At 44.3% G+C, this 20,143-nt stretch overlaps 1 protein-coding gene and 1 pseudogene across 3 annotated transcripts in view; one reads left to right on the plus strand and one right to left on the minus strand.

Annotated features, from left to right (window-relative positions):
* Positions 1-20,143, plus strand: part of SNRNP200 (small nuclear ribonucleoprotein U5 subunit 200) — a 40,533-nt gene that overhangs the window by 3,249 nt on the left and 17,141 nt on the right. For all 3 annotated transcript variants that reach the window (XR_002826244.1, XM_006102812.3, XM_023744119.1), the window contains exons 3-14: positions 11,064-11,235; positions 12,672-12,864; positions 13,633-13,688; positions 14,785-14,883; positions 15,466-15,618; positions 15,721-15,820; positions 15,984-16,120; positions 16,558-16,641; positions 16,732-16,905; positions 17,189-17,326; positions 17,540-17,695; positions 18,242-18,412. Coding sequence is in view for 2 of the 3 variants with exons in the window: in XM_006102812.3 (XP_006102874.1) it covers positions 11,064-11,235; positions 12,672-12,864; positions 13,633-13,688; positions 14,785-14,883; positions 15,466-15,618; positions 15,721-15,820; positions 15,984-16,120; positions 16,558-16,641; positions 16,732-16,905; positions 17,189-17,326; positions 17,540-17,695; positions 18,242-18,412 (1,633 nt within the window). In the remaining variant the exon portion in view is untranslated. The remainder of the gene's footprint in view (positions 1-11,063; positions 11,236-12,671; positions 12,865-13,632; positions 13,689-14,784; positions 14,884-15,465; positions 15,619-15,720; positions 15,821-15,983; positions 16,121-16,557; positions 16,642-16,731; positions 16,906-17,188; positions 17,327-17,539; positions 17,696-18,241; positions 18,413-20,143) is intronic.
* LOC102435483 lies at positions 8,667-10,170 on the minus strand (annotated as a pseudogene).

The raw sequence follows: 20,143 nt of genomic DNA on the forward strand, positions 1-20,143 counted from the left end.
TTCCCTCTGAGATTCTGCACTCTGTTTCATTCTTCCATGTCTCTGGATCCACTCCATTCATCAGTTTATTCTGTTAATTAGATTCCACATATGTGTGTGTGATCATGTAGTACTTTCCTTTCTCTGACTGATTTCACTTAGCATGATACTCTCGTGGTCCCTCCATGCTGTCTCAAAGGGTAAGAGATTTTTCTTTTTTTTTTACTGCTGCATAGTATTCCATGTACCATAGCTTTTTTATCCACTCATCTACTGGTGGGCACTTGGGCTGTTTCCAGATCTTAGCTATTGTAAATTGTGCTGCTATGAACATAGGAATGCATACATTCTTTCTGATTGGTGTTTCAGTTTTCTTAGGATATATTCCTGAAGTGGGATCACTGGGTCAAATGGCAGTTCCATATTTAATTTTTTGAGGAAACTCCATACTGTTTTCCATAATGGCTGCACCAGCCTGCATTCCCACCAGCAGTGGATTAGGGCTCCCTTTTCTCCACATGCTTGCCAGCACCTGTCATTTGTTGATTTGTTGATGGTAGCCATTCTGACAGGTGTGAGGTGATACCTCATTGTCATTTTAATTTGCATCTCTCTGATGATCAATGACTTTGACCATTTTTTCATGTGTGTCTTGGCCATTTGTGTGTCCACTTTGAAGAAGTGTCTATTTAGTAGGTCCTTTGCCCATTTTTTAAATTGGATCGTTTATCTTCCTTTTGTTAAGTTGTATGAGTTCCTTATATATTTTGGGTATGAACCCTTTATCAGATATATCATTGCTAAATACGTTCTCCCATACAGTGGGTTCCCTTTTCATTTTGTTGATGGTTTCTTTTGCTGTGCAGAAGCTTTTTGCTTTGATATAGACTCATTTATTTTCTCCTAAGATTCCTTTGCCCTAGGACAGTGGTCGGCAAACTCATTAGTCAACAGAGCCAAATATCAACAGTACAACGATTGAAATTTCTTTTGAGAGCCAAATTTTTTAAACTTAAACTATATAGGTAGGTACATTGTTATTAACTTAATTAGGGTACTCCTAAGCTGGCCTTTGCTAAAAACGTCCTCAATCTGATTGAGGTACGTTCGCTGAGGTCCACTCCTTCCAACTCTCCCATCCACACTCGTCTTGTATACTTGTTTCGTCTATCTCCTTTCGTTCATCCTCTCTATATGTCCAAACCATCTCAACATACCTTTCTCAATCCTCGACAGTACATCTTCTTTCACTCCACAATGTTCCCTAAAATTAACTTAATAAACTTTACTTAAAGTTTTAAGTCAACTTCGCATTGTATGTGCGCGCCCGCACGTGGTATTTTGTGGAGAGCCACACTCAAGGGGCCAAAGAGCTGCATGTGGCTCGCGAGCTGCAGTTTGCCGACCACTGCCCTAGGAGGTGTATCTGTAAACATATTGCTACAAGAGATGTCTGAGATTTTGCTGCCTATGCTTTCTTCTAGAATTTTTATGGTTTCCCGACTTATATTTAAGCCTTTTATCCATTTTGAGTTTATTCTTTTGTATGGTGTAAATTGATGGTCTAGTTTCATTTTTTTGCATCTATCTGTCCAATTTTCCCAATACTAATTGAAGAGACTGTCAACTCCATTGTATGTTTTTGCCTCCTTTGTCAAATATTAATTGAGCGTAATGGCTTGGGTCGATTTCTGGGGTCTCTGTTCTGTTCCATTGATCTATATGCCTGTAATTCTGCCAGTACCAGTTTGCCATCCTTTTAAAAAAAAACACAGGTTTTTATTTTAGAGAAGGGATGGAGAGATAGAAGCATTGATGAGGGAGAAACATTGGTTGGCTGCCTCCAGCACGTCCCCCATCAAGGATGGAGCTGGAAACCCAGGCATGTGCCCTGACCAGGAATCAAACCGGTGACCTCCTGGTTCATGGGTCATTGATCAACCACTGAGCCTCATTGGCCGGGCTTGCTGTCCTTTTTATTGATAACATAACGGAGATACTTATTTTAGACATCTGATAACAATATTAGCTACAGAGAAATCCAGAAATGAAAATATACAAAATAGTTTTAGAAACATATGTATTTCTGCCTGCATGTACACTTACAAATCATACAAAGATGCATATTTATTTTAAAATAAAGACTTTGAAAATGAAACCAGTTCATCTAATTTTTACCAAGGTGTGACAAGAAATCTTTTATGCAAAAATAAAAATCCAAGCAGAAATAACACTTTGAACTTAGTTTTCTTTTTTTTTTTTTAATTAAATTTTTATTGTTCAGATTACATTTGTTCCTCTTCCCCCCCCCATAACTCCCCTCCTTCCAGTTCCCGCCCCACCCTCCGCCCTCACTCCCCACCCACTGTCCTCATCCATAGGTGCATGATTTTTGTCCAGTCTCTTCCCGAATCTCCCATTCCCCTTTCCCCCCCAAGAATAGTCAGTCCATTCCCTTTCTATGTCCCTGATTCATTAAAATCACCAGTTCCTTCTGTACATCAGATTATTTATTCACTTGATTCTTAGAATCACTTTGTTGAGAGATGCATGTTTGTTGCTCACAAATTGAATCTTTACCTTTTTCTTCTTCCCCTTCCTAAAGGGAAACCTTTCAGGCTTTTGTGTAAACTGGGTTAGGGGGGATGAACTCCTTTAGCTTTTCCTTATCTGTGAAGCTCTTTATCTGACCTTCAATTCTGAATGATAGCCTTTGCTGGATAAAGTAATCTTGGTTGTAGGTTCTTGGTATTCAGCACTTTGAATTATTTCTTGCCATTCCTTCTGGCCTGCAAAGTTTCTGTTTGAGAAACCAGCTGACAGTCGTATGGGTATTCCCTTGTAGGTAATTGAGTCCTCTTTCTCTTGCTGCTTTTAAGATTCTCTCTTTGTCTTTTGCTCTTGGCATTTTAATGATGATGTGTCTTGGTGTGGTCCTCTTTGGATTCCTTTTGTTTGGGGTTCTCTGCGCTTCTTGGACCTGTAAGTCCATTTCTTTCACCAGGTGGGGGAAGTTTTCTGCCATTATTTCTTGAAATAGGTTTTCAATATCTTGCTGTCTCTCATCTTCTGGCACCCCTATTATTCTGATATTAGTCCGCTTGAAGCTGTCCCAGAGGCTCCTTACACTATCTTCGTATTTTTGGATTCTTTTTTCATTTTGCTTTTCCAGTTGGGTGTTTTTTGTCGAATCTTTGGTTTGATTCTTGTGCTCCTCTGGTCTGCTATTGGGTATAATATTCTTTATTTCAGTCCGTGTATGCTTACTTTCTAATTTCTTTATCGTAGCATCGAGGGTCTCATTAGTTTTCATGAGGCTCTGCTCAAATTTATAGCAAGCCCTCAAAATTGCGATTCTTAGCTCCATATCCTCCATTTCTGTCATGTTTTTTTGTCTCCGCATCTTTTATGCTTTCTTGGTGCACCCCCTTGTGGTCTTTGTGCGCAGTCTTGTTCTAGCCAAGCCTTAATTGTTGTAGTTAACACTAGAGGGATTTGACCACCAGGCCGACTGGCTGTAGGAATCAGCTGTGTGGAAAACGTCTGTCTTCTGGGGAGGCGCTAATCCAGCCTTTGCCTGAGGCGATCGGCAAATGGCTCTGCGCAGGGCTTGGGCGGGGCGGGATCAACAGGGCGGGGGGAGGGAGCAGCTATGGCTGCTCTCAGTCCGTCCCCAGGGGCTCTGCCTCTCTGTCCCAGCAACCGCTGCAAACCTCGGAGGGACCGTAGCCAGACAGTCCCACTTCTCCCGTTTGAGTCTGGGTCCCTAGAGACTCGCCCGGATCTGTAGCCCAGAGTCTGAGACTCACTCCTGATTGAAAACGACAACCGCGCCCTCAGCCACCAGCCCGCTTTGCGCGCGCACCACTGCACCACCGTACCTTTACATTTTCCACACTGCGCCTCCTCTGAGCCTCGGAATGCTGTTGTTTTTCCTTCTAGTTGAAGAGTCTCTCCTCAGCCAGCCTTCCTGTGGTTCTGGTTGATGTCCGTTCAGTCTTTTAGTTGTATTTTTCAAGTGGTTGTTTACGGCGGCAGTCTCTGGTGTTTACCTATGCCGCCATCTTCGATTCCTCCGAACTTAGTTTTCTAATGTCTTAAAAATTACATCAGTTCTACAAATTACTATTTTTTTTTTCATTTTACACATTTTATTTATTTTTAAAATTTAAATTGTTTATTGTTTAAAGTATTACATGAGTCTCCCTTTTCCCCCATTTACCTCTTCCTGGCTGCTCCCACCTCCCAGCACATACCCTCACCCCCCTACTGTCTGTGTCCATTGGTTATGCTCATACAAATCACTATGTCTGAGGATAAAACCATAACTGTTCCTCTCCCATTTCTATCATGCTTATACTAAAACATAAAAGTACTCTAAAAACAGTACATGAAATTCTTACATTTTTTTTTTTTAAATATATTTTATTGATTTTTTACAGAGAGGAAGGGAGAGAGAGATAGAGAGTCAGAAACATCGATGAGAGAGAAACATCGACCAGCTGCCTCCTGCACATCTCCTACTGGAAATGTGCCCGCAACCCAGGTACATGCCCTTGACCGGAATCGAACCTGGGACCTTTCATGCTTATACTAAAACATAAAAGTACTCTAAAAACAGTACATGAAATTCTTACATTTTAAACGACTTTAATATTAAGGATAACAATTAAAATCATTACTTATTTTTTTTTAATTTTTAATTTTTTAAATTAAATCTTTATTGTTCAGATTATTACATTGGTTCCCCTTTTTCCCACCATAACTCCCCTCCACCCAGTTCCCGCCCCACCCTCCGCCCTCACTCCCCACCCACTGTCCTCATCCATAGGTGCACGATTATTGTCCAATCTCTTCCCGCATCCCCCACACCCCTTTCCCCCCAGGAATAGTCAGTCCATTCTCTTTCTATGTCCCTGATTCTATTATAATCACCAGTTCATACTGTTCATCAGATTATTTATTTACTTGATTTTTAGATTCACTTGTTGATAGATGTGTATTTGTTGTTCCTAATTTGTATCTTTACCTTTTTCTTCTTCCTCTTCTTAAAGGATACCTTTCAGCATTTCATATAATACTGGTTTGGTGGTGATGAACTCCTTTAGCTTTTTCTTATCTGTGAAGCTCTTTATCTGACCTTCACTTCTGAATGATAGCTTTGCTGGATAAAGTAATCTTGGTTGTAGGTTCTTGGTATTCATCACTTTGAATATTTCTTGCCACTCCCTTCTGGCCTGCAGAGTTTCTGTTGAGAAATCAGCTGACAGTCGTATGGGTATTCCCTTGTAGGTAACTGATTTTCTTTCTCTTGCTGCTTTTAGGATTCTCTCCTTGTCTTTTGCTCTTGGCATTTTAATTATGATATGTCTTGGTGTGGTCCTCTTTGGATTCCTTTTGTTTGGGGTTCTCTGCGCTTCCTGGACTTGTAAGTCTATTTCTTTCACCAGGTAGGGGAAGTTTTCTGTCATTATTTCTTCAAATAGGTTTTCAATATCTTGCTCTCTCTCTTCTTCTGGCACCCCCATAATTCTGATGTTGGTGCGCTTGAAGCTGTCCCAGAGGCTCCTTACACTATCTTCGTATTTTTGGATTCTTTTTTCATTTTGCTTTTCCGGTTGGGTGTTTTTGCTTCTTCGTATTTCAAATCTTTGACTTGATTCTTGCGATCCTCTGGTCTGCTGTTGGGAGTCTGTATAATATTCTTTATTTCAGTCAGTGTATGCTTAATTTCTAGTTGGTTCTTTATCACAACATCGAGGGTCTCACTAGATTTCTTGAGGATCTCACTATATTTATCGGCGGTCTCACCAGTCTTTTCGAGGGTCTTACTAAATTTATCGGCGGCTTCTAGACAGTTCTTTAAAGACCTTAAAAGTGTGGTTTTGAACTCTATATCCAGCAGTTTGCTTTCCTCCATTTCTGTCATTTGTGTCCTGTTTCTTTGTCTCGGCATTTTTTATGCTTCACTGTATCGATAGAGTGGCTTTCTGTGCTAAGTGTCCCAATTACCTGAGGTAGACACTCTTGGTGCACCCCCTTGTGGGCTTTGTGCACAGTCTTGTTGTAGTTAAGCCTTGATTGTTGTAGCTAAAACTGGGAGGATTTGCCCTCCAGGCCAGTTGGCTGTGAGAATCAGCTGTGTCTATGGTGGGAGAACTTCTGTGCTGAAGACACCCTTATGGGGCAAGACTTGCTTCAGTGGGGCTTTGGTGCTCACTGGGTCTGCCCCCTGAGTGTGTCCCTTATGGATCTGAGTTGTAATTGGAAAGTTCCACTCTGACCCCTGGGTACACTGGCTCTTGGATATAAGGAGGTGCTAATCTAGCCTCTGCCTGCAGTTATCCAGCAGAAGTCAGCTGTAAAGCAATGCAAGTTGCCCTGGAGCCTTGGGGCAGCTGCAGTTAAGTTATTTTCAGATTACAAAGGGCCGGGCCTTTCACATGCAAAAGCCTCCTTGCTCGACTTGGGCCGGGCGGGGTCCCAGGGGATCAACAGGGCGGGCCGAGTGAGCCAGCAGTATGGCTGCTCTCAGTCTTGCCCTCAGAGGCTTTGCTTCTCAGTGTCTCGGCATTCGCTGCAAGCCCTTGGAGAGAAAGCTGTCCTCGAGTTCCGACTGATGCCAGATAATCCCGTTTCTCCCGTATGAGTCTGGGTCCCCAGAGACTCGCCTGGAACTGGAGCTCAGAGCCTGAGACTCCCTCCCGATTGAAAACGACAACTGCGCCCTCAGCCGCCAGCCCGCTCCGCATGCACCTCCGCACCTTTGTATTTTACTTCCACACCGCACCTCCTCTGAGTCTCGGTATGCTTTTCTCTTTCCTTCTAGTTGTAGAAATTCCACTCAGCCAGCCTTCCTGTGGTTCTGGATGATGTCTGTTATGTCTTTTAGTTGTATTTTTGAAGTGGTTGTGCGAGGCAGCAATCTCTGGTGTTTACCTATGCCGCCATCTTGGTTTTCTCCAAATCATTACTTATTTTTAATCTTCACTTGAGTACATGCTTAGATAGACAGACAGACAAACTCCATGTGAGAGAGAAACACCGATCTGTTGCCTTCTGTGTATGCCCTATCTGTGGATCGAATCTGCAACCTAGGTATGTGCCCTGACCAGGAATCGAACTGGCAACTTCTCAGTGCATAGGATGACTATCATCCAACTGAGCCACTCTGGCCTGGCCGATTCAAACCATTTTTACATTTCTACTTAAGTTTATATTGCACTAAAATTATTTTACATGGAAGTGCTGGTTGATGTATCATGACAATACTTTAGAAACAGTCTTTGACCTTTCCATCTTTATTAATGAATGTTTCACAGTCTAATTAAATACATTTTCTAGTATGCACCAAATTATCTAACAAAACAAATCTACAATGCTAATCTATTTTGAGAGCAGATAGTCAGTATTTACTATTTACTAGGAATAACTTTTTTTTTTGTGTATATGGGAATAACACTTGACCAATACCTGAAAATTCTTCATTTATTGATGAGTCTCTATTTGACTACTTTTTAAATACAGCATTTATTTTTTTGAAAAGAGAAAAAGTGTTTGTCCTTTTATTCAGTGGAGCAGAATTCCTTTTAAAATTGATTTCAGAGAGAGGAAGAGAGAGATAGAAACATCAGTGACAAGAGAGAATCATCCATCAGCTGCCTCCTGCACACCCCCTACTGGGGATGAAGCCCCTAACCCGGGCATATGCCCTGACCAGGAATCCAACTGTGACCTCCTGGTTCATAGTTTAGTGCTTGACCACTGGGCCACACCAGCGGGCAGTGGAGCAGAATTTTAAGAAGAGAAATAATAAGAATACTATTTCAATGCTGGCTTTTAAGCTATGGCTTATATAACTTAAAAGTTCAGTTCTCGTCATGCTGCTGCAAAGTTTGTTACAGTAATAATGATCAATATTAAGAGTCTTTGAAAGTCATGATTACAGTGAAAAGCTTGGGACAGCATGATAAAGCTCATGGCAACCTCTTGAATCCCATTTTAAGTTACTTCTATGTCCAAATAACACTTTTGAATGGTTTCAAATAACCTAATTTTGTGGTTGGCAAACTGCGGCTCTTTGGCCCCTCGAGTGTGTCTCTTCCTAAGCCTTAGGAGTACCCTAATTAAGTTATTAACAATGTACCGCCGAAACCGGTTTGGCTCAGTGGATAGAGCGTCGGCCTGCGGACTGAAAGGTCCCAGGTTCGATTCCGGTCAAGGGCATGTACCTTGGTTGCGGGCACATCCCCAGTGGGGAGTGTGCAGGAGGTGGCTGATGGATGTTTCTAACTCTCTATCTCTCTCCCTTCCTCTCTGTAAAAAATTAATAAAAAATATATTTAAAACAAAACAAAACAATGTACCTACCTATATAGTTTAAGTTTAAAAAATTTGGCTCTCAAAAGAAATTTCAGTCATTGTACTGTTGATATTTGGCTCTGTTGACTAATGAGTTTGCCGACCACTGACCTAATTGATTAGGTAGCATCAGTTTAGGATTTTTTTCCAATGTTCTATGGTGTAACTTTTGGCATCAGAAGGTATAATAACCACTTTTGATTTGTGATTAATAAAAATTCAAGTGCTGAAATATCAGTGATTCCCGTGACAGGACAAATATCCCCCTTCAAGTAATGTTTACCCCAAAACTAAAGTAACATTTTATTTCTCCCTCTAAGAGTTTATTAAGGAAAGAAAATTTTTTTCAGCTGAAGTGAAAAAAGTTGCTTCATAAGTTCATATGTTTTTGTAAAAGCCTCTGCTTGAGAGGGAATGCAGTGAATATAGTTCAGAGATAAACCATGATATAATCCTTTTCCAATTCCATGGTGTCCATAGGCGTATTTCATAGTCTCCGGCATGGTAAGGTGCTTTTCAAATTCTGGAAGAACAGTTCCTAATGGCACTCGCCTATGAGCGACATCAAATGAGTAGGATATTGTCTGTGCTATTGCTCCAGCAGTGCCACCACAAGGAAAGTTTATGTGAGTTTTCAAAACAGACATTAGGATTGTCTGATGAAGGTCTGCCAAGAAGGGTACGTGCATGGGAAAGCCCAACACTCTTTAAGGCAGGGGTCCTCAAACTACGGCCTGCGGGCCACATGCAAATACAAATATTGTATTTGTTCCCGTTTTGTTTTTTTACTTCAAAATAAGATATGTGCAGTGTGCATAGGAATTTGTTCATAGTTGTTTTTTTTTAACTATAGTCCGGCCCTCCAACGGTCTGAGGGACAGTGAACTGGCCCCCTGTTTAAAAAGTTTGAGGACCCCTGCTTTAAGGTATCAAAAGTAAAAAGTGAAACAACTGCATATGGAGCCAATCCTAATATAGTAGGCCTCAGGCTTCTGTAAAATCCAAGGAAACTGCCTTCCCTTGCATACATTGTTTTGAGTGCATGCATATGCTGTGTGTATTCCTCTTTCATCTGGAATTCTGGGTGTACTCTAACCATGTCAAGAAGGTATGCTGTCATACCTGCCATGGATCCAGCCATTGATCTGTATACATAACCAGAAATTCCCAGATTTGTAGTAATTAATGTTTATAATGCTCAAATGCCATAAACTGGATTGCACCATAGGGAAAGATTGGAATTATCATCGTACCATTTCCTAAAATTCTTTAGTTATTTATCCTCTCCAAAGGAGTAAGGCTATTTTTTCATTGATTTTTAGAGAGAGTGGAAAGGAGTGGGGGCGGGGGGGACACAATGTGAGAGAGACACATGGATTGGTTGCCTCCCACATGCACCCTGACTGGGGCTGGGGGGGAAATGGGGGGAGGGGCAAGAATCAAACCTGCAACTCAGGTATGTGCCCTTGACGGAATCAAACCCGCAACCCTCCAGTGTGCAGGCCCATGCTCTAACCATTGATCAGTGCTGGGCAGGGCTTCCTAAAATTTATACAATCCAAGGTATCCCTTCTTTTGGGAACGGCACACAATATAGAAAATATTCCTAAGTGTTTGTAATGGTGAATGTGAGCTTGTAATAAAACCTTTATTCCACCCAAAGGAGTAACCTTTAGCACAGCATCCCGAGGTACCTCAGGCCAAGAAGGAGCACAGCCAGTAGAAGTCTTGGTGGGTGGTGGGCTGTCTGGCTCCTGCACCTGTGCCATTGTGGGAGGGGGATCGGCTGATACTATGGCCACCATCACTGCCACTGTCAGGAACAGGCCTGCTTGGAGCTTTAGTCACCAATTTACAATCCAAGGGCTGAGGCCATGGCCTTTGCTGGTGCTGACACGACACTGACCTCTGTATGGGTGGGGTGGAGTTCAACTTGACCTTTTTCTAACGTATGCTTTTTTGGTCCATAGAGAGATTTTAATTTTCTTTCTGATACTTTCAAGACCCTTGCTGTTCCCTTGTCTCAGTAACATTTTTTCTTCCATTACTAACTTCCCACCCCTACTTCCTTCTGCTGTTGCCCATTTCCTACTTTTGTTATAAAGTTTATAAACTAATATTTAAGCATCCATGGTATAAATGACAGGTTTTTTGTTATTTTTTACTTTTTGGAGGAAATATTTTAAACCTAAAAACTCATTCAATTCCATCTCACCCCTGATCATGTTTTTTCTCCTCCCATGAAGTCTCAAAAACTTGTAGGCTCAGTTTTGATTAAAGTAGTTACGTTTGAAATAAGTTAATGCGTTATTGGTCTTCCACTTTGCAAAATATGACTTCTTTACCCATTCTAATTTGTTGGGACTCAGTGGCAGTAGATTCCTTTGGAGCTGCCGTTGCTCTGTTAATTGTATAATGTCATACAAAATGAAAAGAGTTGTGTTTTTTAAATGAATGAGAGGATGTCTCATTGTAACATTCAATGCTTCTAGAGAGAGAATGATAGTGGACTCTCTTTGCGTTAGTTACTGTTTTTCCTATAAAGAAGTAACTCCTGCAAGTGACTAAGGCCAAGTGGGGATCACTTACTGAGGTACAGATTCATGTTCTAAGTTATTACCTGTGTTCCATGGAGCTGAGAGGGAGAGGAGTGGGGCCTGATTTAGTCTTGCCTTTGGGAGGGAAGGTTCTGCCTGTTCACCATCACACTGTGTGTCCATTAGGCGAAGAAAGCGTGACGAGGACCGGCACGACATCAACAAGATGAAGGGGTACACTCTGCTCTCGGAGGGCATCGATGAGATGGTGGGCATCATCTATAAGCCCAAAACCAAAGAAACCCGGGAGACTTACGAAGTGCTGCTCAGCTTCATCCAGGCTGCGCTTGGGGACCAGGTGAGGCAGCCAGAGGGTGAAGTCATGGTTTTGGAGAGGGAGGGAGTCACAGCTGGAAGGAGCCAGAAGAGCCTTGTCTGCAGAACCTTGTCTGTGGGTGTCCCTCTGTGGGCCGTGCCAGTTTGTTGAGACTTTATATGGGATAGCACTTTGCATGTCTTCTGTCTTACAGTCCTCATGTTAGCTCTATGATTAGGTGCTGCTGACACTCGTTTTCAGTTTTATAGAGGAGAGCTGTGAGGCAAAGAATAGTTACATAATTTTCCCAGGTCACAAAGGTTGTATTTGCAGAGCCACAAGAAGAGCCCGGTAGTCAGTGTCCAGAATCTGCTCTTAATCCCACTGTATGTGTGGTGACATTCAGGACCTTCATGAGTCTCAGAGAGGCTCTGGTGAGGCGGGTGCTAGAGGAGGTGAGGACAGAATTACCAAAAGTTTGGCGGGCTAGAGGAAGACTAGAGTGCCTCTGCCCACCTGGAGAAATGTGGCAGACTAGTGGAAGTCGTGTCCTGCTTCCAAAACCACCTACCTAATCTTTTTAAAAGATTAGGTTTCCTTCAATTGTGTGACTAGCATTTTTAAAAAAATATATTTTATTGATTTTTTTTTTAAATATATTTTATTGATTTTTTACAGAGAGGAAGGGAGAGGGATAGAGAGTTAGAAACATCGATGAGAGAGAAACATCCATCAGCTGCCTCCTGCACACTCCCCACTGGGGATGTGCCCGCATCCAAGGTACATGCCCTTGACCGGAATCGAACCTGGGACGCTTGAGTCCACAGGCCGATGCTCTATTCACTGAGCCAAACCGGTTAGGGCTTTTATTGATTTTTTTTAATATATATTTTATTGGTTTTTTACAGAGAGGAAGGGAGAGGGATAGAGAGTTAGAAACATCGATGAGAGAGAAACATCGATCAGCCGCCTCCTGCACACCCCCTACTGGGGATGTGCCCACAACCAAGGTACATGCCCTTGACCGGAATCGAACCTGGGACCCCTCAGTCCGCAGGCCGACGCTCTATCCACCACGCCAAACCGGTCAGGGCTAGCATTTTTTATTTTAATATATTTTTATTGATTTCAGAGAGGAAGGGAAAGCTGGAGAAAGATTTAAATATCAATGATGAGAGATAATAATAGATCGGCTGCCTCTTGCACGCCACCTACTGGGGATCAAGCCCACAACCCGAGCCTGTGCCCTGACTGGGAATTAAACCATGACCTCTTTGTTTACGGTTTGACGCTCAACCACTGAGCCACACTGGTGGGCACCGGTGGCATTTTTTATTAATGTTAATGAAACTGATCAGAATCTCCTATACGGGTTTTAAAGGGGTGTGACTCTTCACATCTAGTTATCACATAAAGCTGGACTGTGGTGTGCAGCATCTCATTGTTCTAAATGTTTTTATTGTTTTTTTTACAACCAGCCACGTGATATTCTTTGTGGGGCAGCTGATGAAGTTCTAGCTGTCCTAAAGAATGAAAAGCTTCGTGACAAGGAAAGGAGAAAGGAGATTGACCTGTTGCTGGGGCAGACAGATGATACCAGATACCATGTGCTGGTGAACTTGGGCAAGAAGATCACAGACTATGGCGGAGACAAGGAAATCCAGAATATGGGTAACCGAGCTTATTATGTCCTGCTCATATTAACTGATTGCTTGATGACCCCTAAATGTGAACTTCTAGCTTCAGTCATTAAAACACCTGGATGTGTCAGTTCTCATAACCTGTTTGGTGTTTTTGAGGAGTTATGATTGATGGATACCAGAATCCCTACAACAGAACCCATTTCTTACTCTGGACCCTTTTATTGTATAGAACACTAGAGGCCTGGTGCATGACATTTGTGCACTGGGAGGTGGGGTGGGGGGAGGAGGGTGAACTCTCGCAGTCAGGGACCCCTTGGGGGATATCCACCTGCCGTGGAGGTGGGAGAGGCTCCCACTACTGCAGCTGTGCTCGCCAGGAGCCCGGCTTCTGGCTGAGCGGCGCTTCCCCTGTGGGAGCGCACTGACCACCAGGGGGCAGCTCCTGTGTTGAGCGTCTGCCCCCTGGTGGTCAGTGCACATCATAGTGACTGGTCGTTCTGCTGTTTGGTTGATTTGCATATTAGGGTTTTATTATATAGGATGGGGGGAAATTGGGCAGAGCCTGGGGAACTCAAATGGTTGAGCAAGCAGAGCAGGGTCACATCCATGGTTGGCTGGTCAGAGGAGGCCTCATTGGTGGCAGTACAGATGGCTCTCTTATGTTGATCCTTAAGTGTCTGTGAGTCCTTAGACCTGAGATCTGTCCTGAGGAGAGGCAAGTCAGGCATTTGGGGAGAAAATGTGCTCTGTAGTGCCTCATTTCATTACCTGTTTCTCTAATCCCTCCTTGTTTCAGATGACAACATTGATGAGACCTATGGTGTGAATGTACAGTTTGAGTCTGATGAGGAGGTGAGCATAAAACAAATGGACCTAGTTTCTTCTTCTTTTTTGAAATTATAAAGCAAATTAAACTTATAAATCAATGCAGTAATGTAAAATAAACTAAGTGCATCAGCAAAAAGAAAGATATACTGAAGGAGTATGCTGCCACATTTTAATCTTATTGTGATAATGTCCCACTGGTCAGTGCTGTGTCCTACTGCCAGTTTCAAAAGATGTACATTTGCCCAAGAGCATGGGCATGTTTTGTATGGTTGTTTTAAGTAACGGTTGCAGCAGCCACTAAGGTTTATGACCTAATCATAATTGCTTGACTATAACTGAACAGAAACAAGGCGGCTCTTCAAAATCTTTGCAAAGTTGCCCTAAAATTCTCAGTGGTTGAATTTGGCTCATGAAGGGAAAATGCTGGCCTTGGATATCATATCCTAGGACGGGAAGAAGGGGCAGCACAGAAGAGTCAGAGCACCAAGCTGGGAGTCAGGAGGTCTGAATTTTGGTCCTGTATCTTGGGCAGGTCATTTTGCTTCAGTTTCACTATCTATCAATGTGATGGAGTGAAATAGTTGACTGCTAAGCCTCTTCCTGCTGTACAAGTAATAGAATTTCAGAGTTTAAGTAGCAAGGACCTGAAAGAATGCTTTGCTTGTAGAACTCACTCACCTAACATATACTTATTATTAAGTGCCTGCTTTAAACATAATACTGTGCTGAGTCCACAGTGTAGTGTGAGCTAGTGTGTGAGTAAAGACTGGTGAGCAAGCCAAGCGTGGTCTGCACTTCTGGGTCCAAGCATGCTTCTGCAGAGCTCGTCCTGCTAGCTGCTAGCTCTTTTTTGCATATACTGATTGTGTGTTTATGAGAGATTGGGGTCCAGTTGGTTGCCTTTGTGGACAAAGCAGAAAAGAGAGTAGACGTACCTTATGAAGCCATGCCACAAGGACTTAGAGTACTTGCGTGCTGAGGTTATTCCATTAAATGTACTCTGGATAAGGCTGGACCTGGTCCCAGTTGTGCTAACCAATCTTAAGTGACTTGGGAGAGGTTCTGTGGTGATGTCAGAATCAGCTCCAAATCATGGGTTGGGTTTCGGCTCTTTCCACAGGAAGGCGATGAAGATGTGTACGGGGAGGTTCGAGAAGAGGCGTCCGATGATGACATGGAAGGGGATGAGGCTGTGGTGCGCTGCACCCTCTCAGCTAATGTGAGTATAGTCTGCTCTTGCCCACTGCTGCAGGCCAGGTCCTTTCCCACACCAAGGTCCTGTTACATCAGTTAGTGAGCTCCCTTTTTATTTAATTGATTTTTTTTTTAGAGAGAGAGGAAGGGAGGGGGATAGAGAGATAGAAACATTGATGAGAGAGAAACATCGATCAGCTGCCCCCTACACTCCCCCTACTAGGGATTGAGCCTGCAACCTGGACATGTGCCCTGACCAGGAATCGAAGGCGACCTGACCTCTTGGTTCCTGGTCGATGCTCAACCACTGGGCCACACCAGCTGGGCTTGAGCTCCTTTTTTATAGTGTGGGCCGTAATAAACATTTAGTGTCTTGGTTTCCTTATTTGATTTTAGTCAGTCGTCCTCCCTCCCAAGGGCATGTATGGATGAGATATGTTGATGAGTTTGGTGTGTTCCCAAATTCAGGATAGCAGACTTTTCTTTCTCCTGGAAAGCTCTCTTTCCAGAGGTGGGCTACGGGTGGCTAGTAGAGCTGCTTTGCAGGATAATGAGAAAGTAGTTAGGGCAGATAGTCGTGGGAGCTCAATGTCTGTTACTTGTGCAGCTTGTAGCCTCTGGTGAACTGATGAGTTCTAAGAAGAAGGATTTGCATCCTCGGGACATTGATGCGTTTTGGCTGCAGCGGCAGCTCAGTCGCTTCTATGATGATGCCATTGTATCTCAGAAGAAGGCAGACGAAGTGTTGGAAATCTTAAAGGTATGGCTAAGGTCATATTTTTGCATTTAGTGTATCTTAGGGGATGGACAGTGTATGGAGCAGATGTCTGCGCCTTTAATCCTGGTGTTTCCTTCTCTGCAGACGGCCAGTGATGACCGGGAGTGTGAGAACCAGCTGGTGCTCCTGCTCGGTTTCAATACTTTCGATTTTATTAAAGTGCTGCGGCAGCACAGGATGATGAGTGAGTCACAGTGGCCCTTCTGTAGCGTGTGTGCACGTGTGTCATGAGGCTATTGTTTTCATAGCTTCAGCATGTGTTTCGTTCATTTTCCCTTCTACTCCAAAGTTGAAGGTTGATTTTATTCACTGCCTCTCACCTTCTCTTCTCCTTTTGCTGTTGACAGTTTTATATTGCACCTTGCTGGCCAGTGCACAGAGTGAAGCTGAAAAGGAAAGGATCATGGGAAAGATGGAAGCTGATCCAGAGTTATCTAAGTTCCTCTACCAACTTCACGAGACGGAGAAGGAGGATCTGATCCGGGTAAGGGCTGGGCTGGCTTTTCTGTCTGAGTCCGGGGCTAGAGTGTTTGCTTTGGAAAAGAGACATCAGTTAGAAGATTGCAGCATAAAGCGAAATGCCTACTAACTGGAAGATGAAGAAGTAAAGTATTTATCTAAATGTTTTGAGGTTTGTCAGTGGTACAGATTAGAACCGACAAATTCACATTGGTGTGGTTGGGAGACCAGCACTGCAGGCCCTTTCCTGTTTGTGCATTATGCATTGCTGATTTAAAGCCGTTTCCTGCTTTCATCATCTGGTGGCCCCCGGGGCAGGTATCTGAACATAAAGGGCTGTCTTTCTGTTTTGGGATTTGCTGGTCAGCACCCATGAGTCAAGCTCAGCTAAGGAGGGACTGAGAAGGACACGAACCTGGAGTGGTCATAAATCACCAACCTTTTTCTCTTTCCTCACTGCAGGAGGAGCGGTCCCGGAGGGAGCGCGTGCGGCAGTCCCGCATGGACACTGATCTGGAAACCATGGATCTGGACCAGGGCGGGGAGGTCGGTGTTCGGCCCTTTCCAAGGCTGTGGTGGGTGGAAGCTCATTTGCTCGGCCTCCTCACTTTGTATTTCTGTTTTTCCTGCTGTCAGGCATTGGCTCCGAGGCAGGTTCTGGACTTGGAGGACCTGGTTTTTACCCAAGGGAGCCACTTCATGGCCAACAAACGCTGTCAGCTTCCGGATGGGTCCTTCCGGCGCCAGCGCAAAGGCTACGAAGAGGTGCACGTACCTGCTCTGAAGCCCAAGCCCTTTGGCTCCGAGGAAGTGAGTTCCTTGCTTCTCTCGGTTTTCTCCTCAGCTCACCTCCCTTCCCATTTGGATTTCAGCCCATTGACCCCATGTGGCCTTGTCTCGTAGACAGTTTATTCCGGAAGTGGAAGCTTTTCCATTCTGATTTTGAGCCCAGGGGACAATACTGACCCCTCTGGTCTAGCCTTCAGTGGGGAGTGCATAGGGAGCTTGCCCGGAGATGTAGTCCTGGAGACCCCATGAGAACACGGCCTGCTCAGGTGCTGCCAGTTCAGTAGGAATACCTTTCTTCTTTCAGCAACTGCTTCCGGTGGAGAAGCTGCCCAAGTACGCCCAGGCTGGATTCGAGGGCTTCAAGACGCTGAACCGGATCCAGAGTAAGCTCTACCGGGCCGCCCTGGAGACAGATGAGAACCTGCTCCTGTGCGCCCCCACTGTAAGTACTGCCTGCTGCGGCTTTCTTGTGGAATGTGGTGTCTATTTTTGGTGGCAAGAGGGTTCATCTCCACCCATACCCCCACTTCTTCATTCTTGGATTGGAGAGATGTTAAATGGTTGAATAAAATTTTTGGACATGCTCTAGTCTGTTTTTGTGGTAAGTCCACAGGAGTTAGTAAACGGGCCTCCTCATCCCTGGTCTCTGTCTCAGGGCGCCGGGAAGACCAACGTGGCCCTGATGTGCATGCTCCGCGAGATCGGGAAGCACATTAACCCGGACGGCACTATCAACGTGGACAACTTCAAGATCATCTACATCGCCCCGATGCGCTCCCTGGTGCAGGAGATGGTGGGCAGCTTTGGGAAGGTAAGAGTGGGGCTCCTCCAGAAGATGCTGTCTGCAGCGTCACAGGGCAGGGGGCCTGGCGCGTCACTGCTTCCTGTATCAGGGCGTCTCTGCAGTGCCTCAGATGGCGTTTCCACTTCAAAGGTGGTACTTGACCAGTGTACAGAGTGTTTCTGAACCAAGAATGTCCTTGACCTATTCTGGCCTTTACAAGGGTGTGTCGTCTTTCTGTCACCCTCTGCATAGCAGTTTTCTCCAGTTCTCCTGGGCGCTGTTGGAGTAGCTCTGTGGTCCTCATGTGCCTGGGGTTGATAAAGACCTGCTGCTGCTAGACCAGGTCCTGTGATCTGCACGTTTCCATTTCCCCCTTTGTGCGGAGCTCCCAGAGAGCCTTGGCTTCGTTTGCCCAAGTGTAAACTTGGATTTGTTCTTAGGTCGATCTAATTCACCTGCTGTTTCCCTGATGGGTTGATACCTACTGCCAATGCCCTGTGCTCAGACTTCTCAGACAGTTTGGTGCCAACGCCCCCGAAAGCATTCTTGCCTGACCTGCTTTTCCTCCACCAGCGCCTGGCCACATACGGCATTACTGTTGCAGAACTGACTGGCGACCACCAGCTGTGCAAGGAGGAGATCAGTGCCACTCAGATCATTGTCTGCACCCCTGAGAAGTGGGACATCATTACCCGCAAGGGTGGGGAGCGTACCTACACCCAGCTTGTGCGGCTCATCATTCTGGTAAGCAGGGGGCACTTGTTGGGGCGCAGAGACTAGTCTGGTCCAGGAACTTGTCTCCAGTCACTGGCCTTTGTAATGACCCCTGTTGTCAGCATTGCTTTTACCATTAAATGACAGTCTGCACTTCAGTGAGAATTTCCCAGTAGGTGCACAGAGATTGCCATATTATTCTTTATATCTTTTTTATGTCTGAAATATTCTGAGAGAGATGTGTAAACAGACAAACAAAAAACTAATTGTTTCCTCCCAGAACATCCAAGAACTTTATTTTTTTTTTATTTTTATTTTTTAAATATATTTTATTGATTTTTTACAGAGAGGAAGGGAGAGAGATAGAGAGTTAGAAACATCGATGAGAGAGAAACATCGATCAGCTGCCTCCTGCACATCTCCTACTGGGGATGTGCCCACAACCAAGGTACATGCCCTTGACCGGAATCGAACCTGGGACCCTTCACTCCACAGTCCGACGCTCTATCCACTGAGCCAAACCGGTTAGGGCCATCCAAGAACTTTATAAACAAATAGCCCATTCCCAGAGGGAATGAGTGAGGAGTCAGGATGTTATGTTCCATAGAAGCCGAAGCACCCGGGACCAATGCCAGAGTGTGAGTGTAGTTTATGTTGTCTGGGAAAGCAGAAAGGAGAGCTCATGTGATGTTCAGTGATCCAGAGGAGGGCTGGCAAGCTTTGGCTGCTGGTTTTTGTTGGAACACAGCCTTACCTATTGTTTAGCTACTGTTTATAGCTGCTTTTGTGCTGCCATGATTGAATTGAATATTTGTAATGGAGTGTGGCCCATAATCCTGAAGTATTGACTTTCTGGCCCTTTAAGGAAATGTTTGCCGACTCCTGCTTTGGAGCCTTGCTGTTCAGTGTTTTTGTGTTTTTTTTTTTTAAAAAAAAAAAATATATATATATATTTTTTACAGAGAGGAAGGGAGAGGGATAGAGGGTTAGAAACATTGATGAGAGAGAAACATCGATCAGCTGCCTTCTGCACACCCCCTACTGGGGATGTGCCCACAACCAAGGTACATGCCCTTGACCGGAATCGAACCTGGGACCCTTCAGTCTGCAGGCCGACGCTCTATCCACTGAACCAAACCGGTCAGGGCAGCTGTTCCAACCCTAGCTGGTTTGGCTCAGTGGATAGAGCGTCGGCCTGTGGACTGAAGGGTCCTGAGTTCGATTCCAGTCAAGGCCATGTGCCTGGGTTGCTGACTCAATCCCCAGTGGGGAGTGTTCAGGAGGCAGCCAGTCATTGATGTTTCTATCTCTCTTTCCCTCTCCCTTTCTCTCTGAAGTAAATTAAAAAAATTTTAAAAAAAGAAAAGAAAACTGTGCCCCATCCCACAGTTACTGAAATGCAGTGTGATTTTAATAAGGTCCCCTGCTGGTTTGTGTCCAACCCAAAATTTAAGAAGCTCTGCCCTGTGATCCACCATTTGATGCACAATATCTTTTGTTCTTGGTGAGGGTGAAATCTCACCAGAGTTGAAGTCTTATTTGATATAAATGTGGTTTAATCAGAAGCTTCATTTGCAGTAAAGAAATACACCTTTGAGTGAAGTTATGAACCACTTTACCTGAAGTATCAGATTTCCTTGCGGTAAAGCATCGTTTCACTGAACGGTAGCAAAATAGCTCATGGGAGAGCGTGTTATTTCTGGGGGTGTTTCATGGTGGATTTTGTCTCATCACTGGTTTATCCAGCTTGAGACCCCCTTG

Source organism: Myotis lucifugus, unplaced genomic scaffold, assembly GCF_000147115.1.
Source record: "Myotis lucifugus unplaced genomic scaffold, Myoluc2.0 scaffold_430, whole genome shotgun sequence".
NCBI classification, from domain to species: domain Eukaryota; kingdom Metazoa; phylum Chordata; class Mammalia; order Chiroptera; family Vespertilionidae; genus Myotis; species Myotis lucifugus.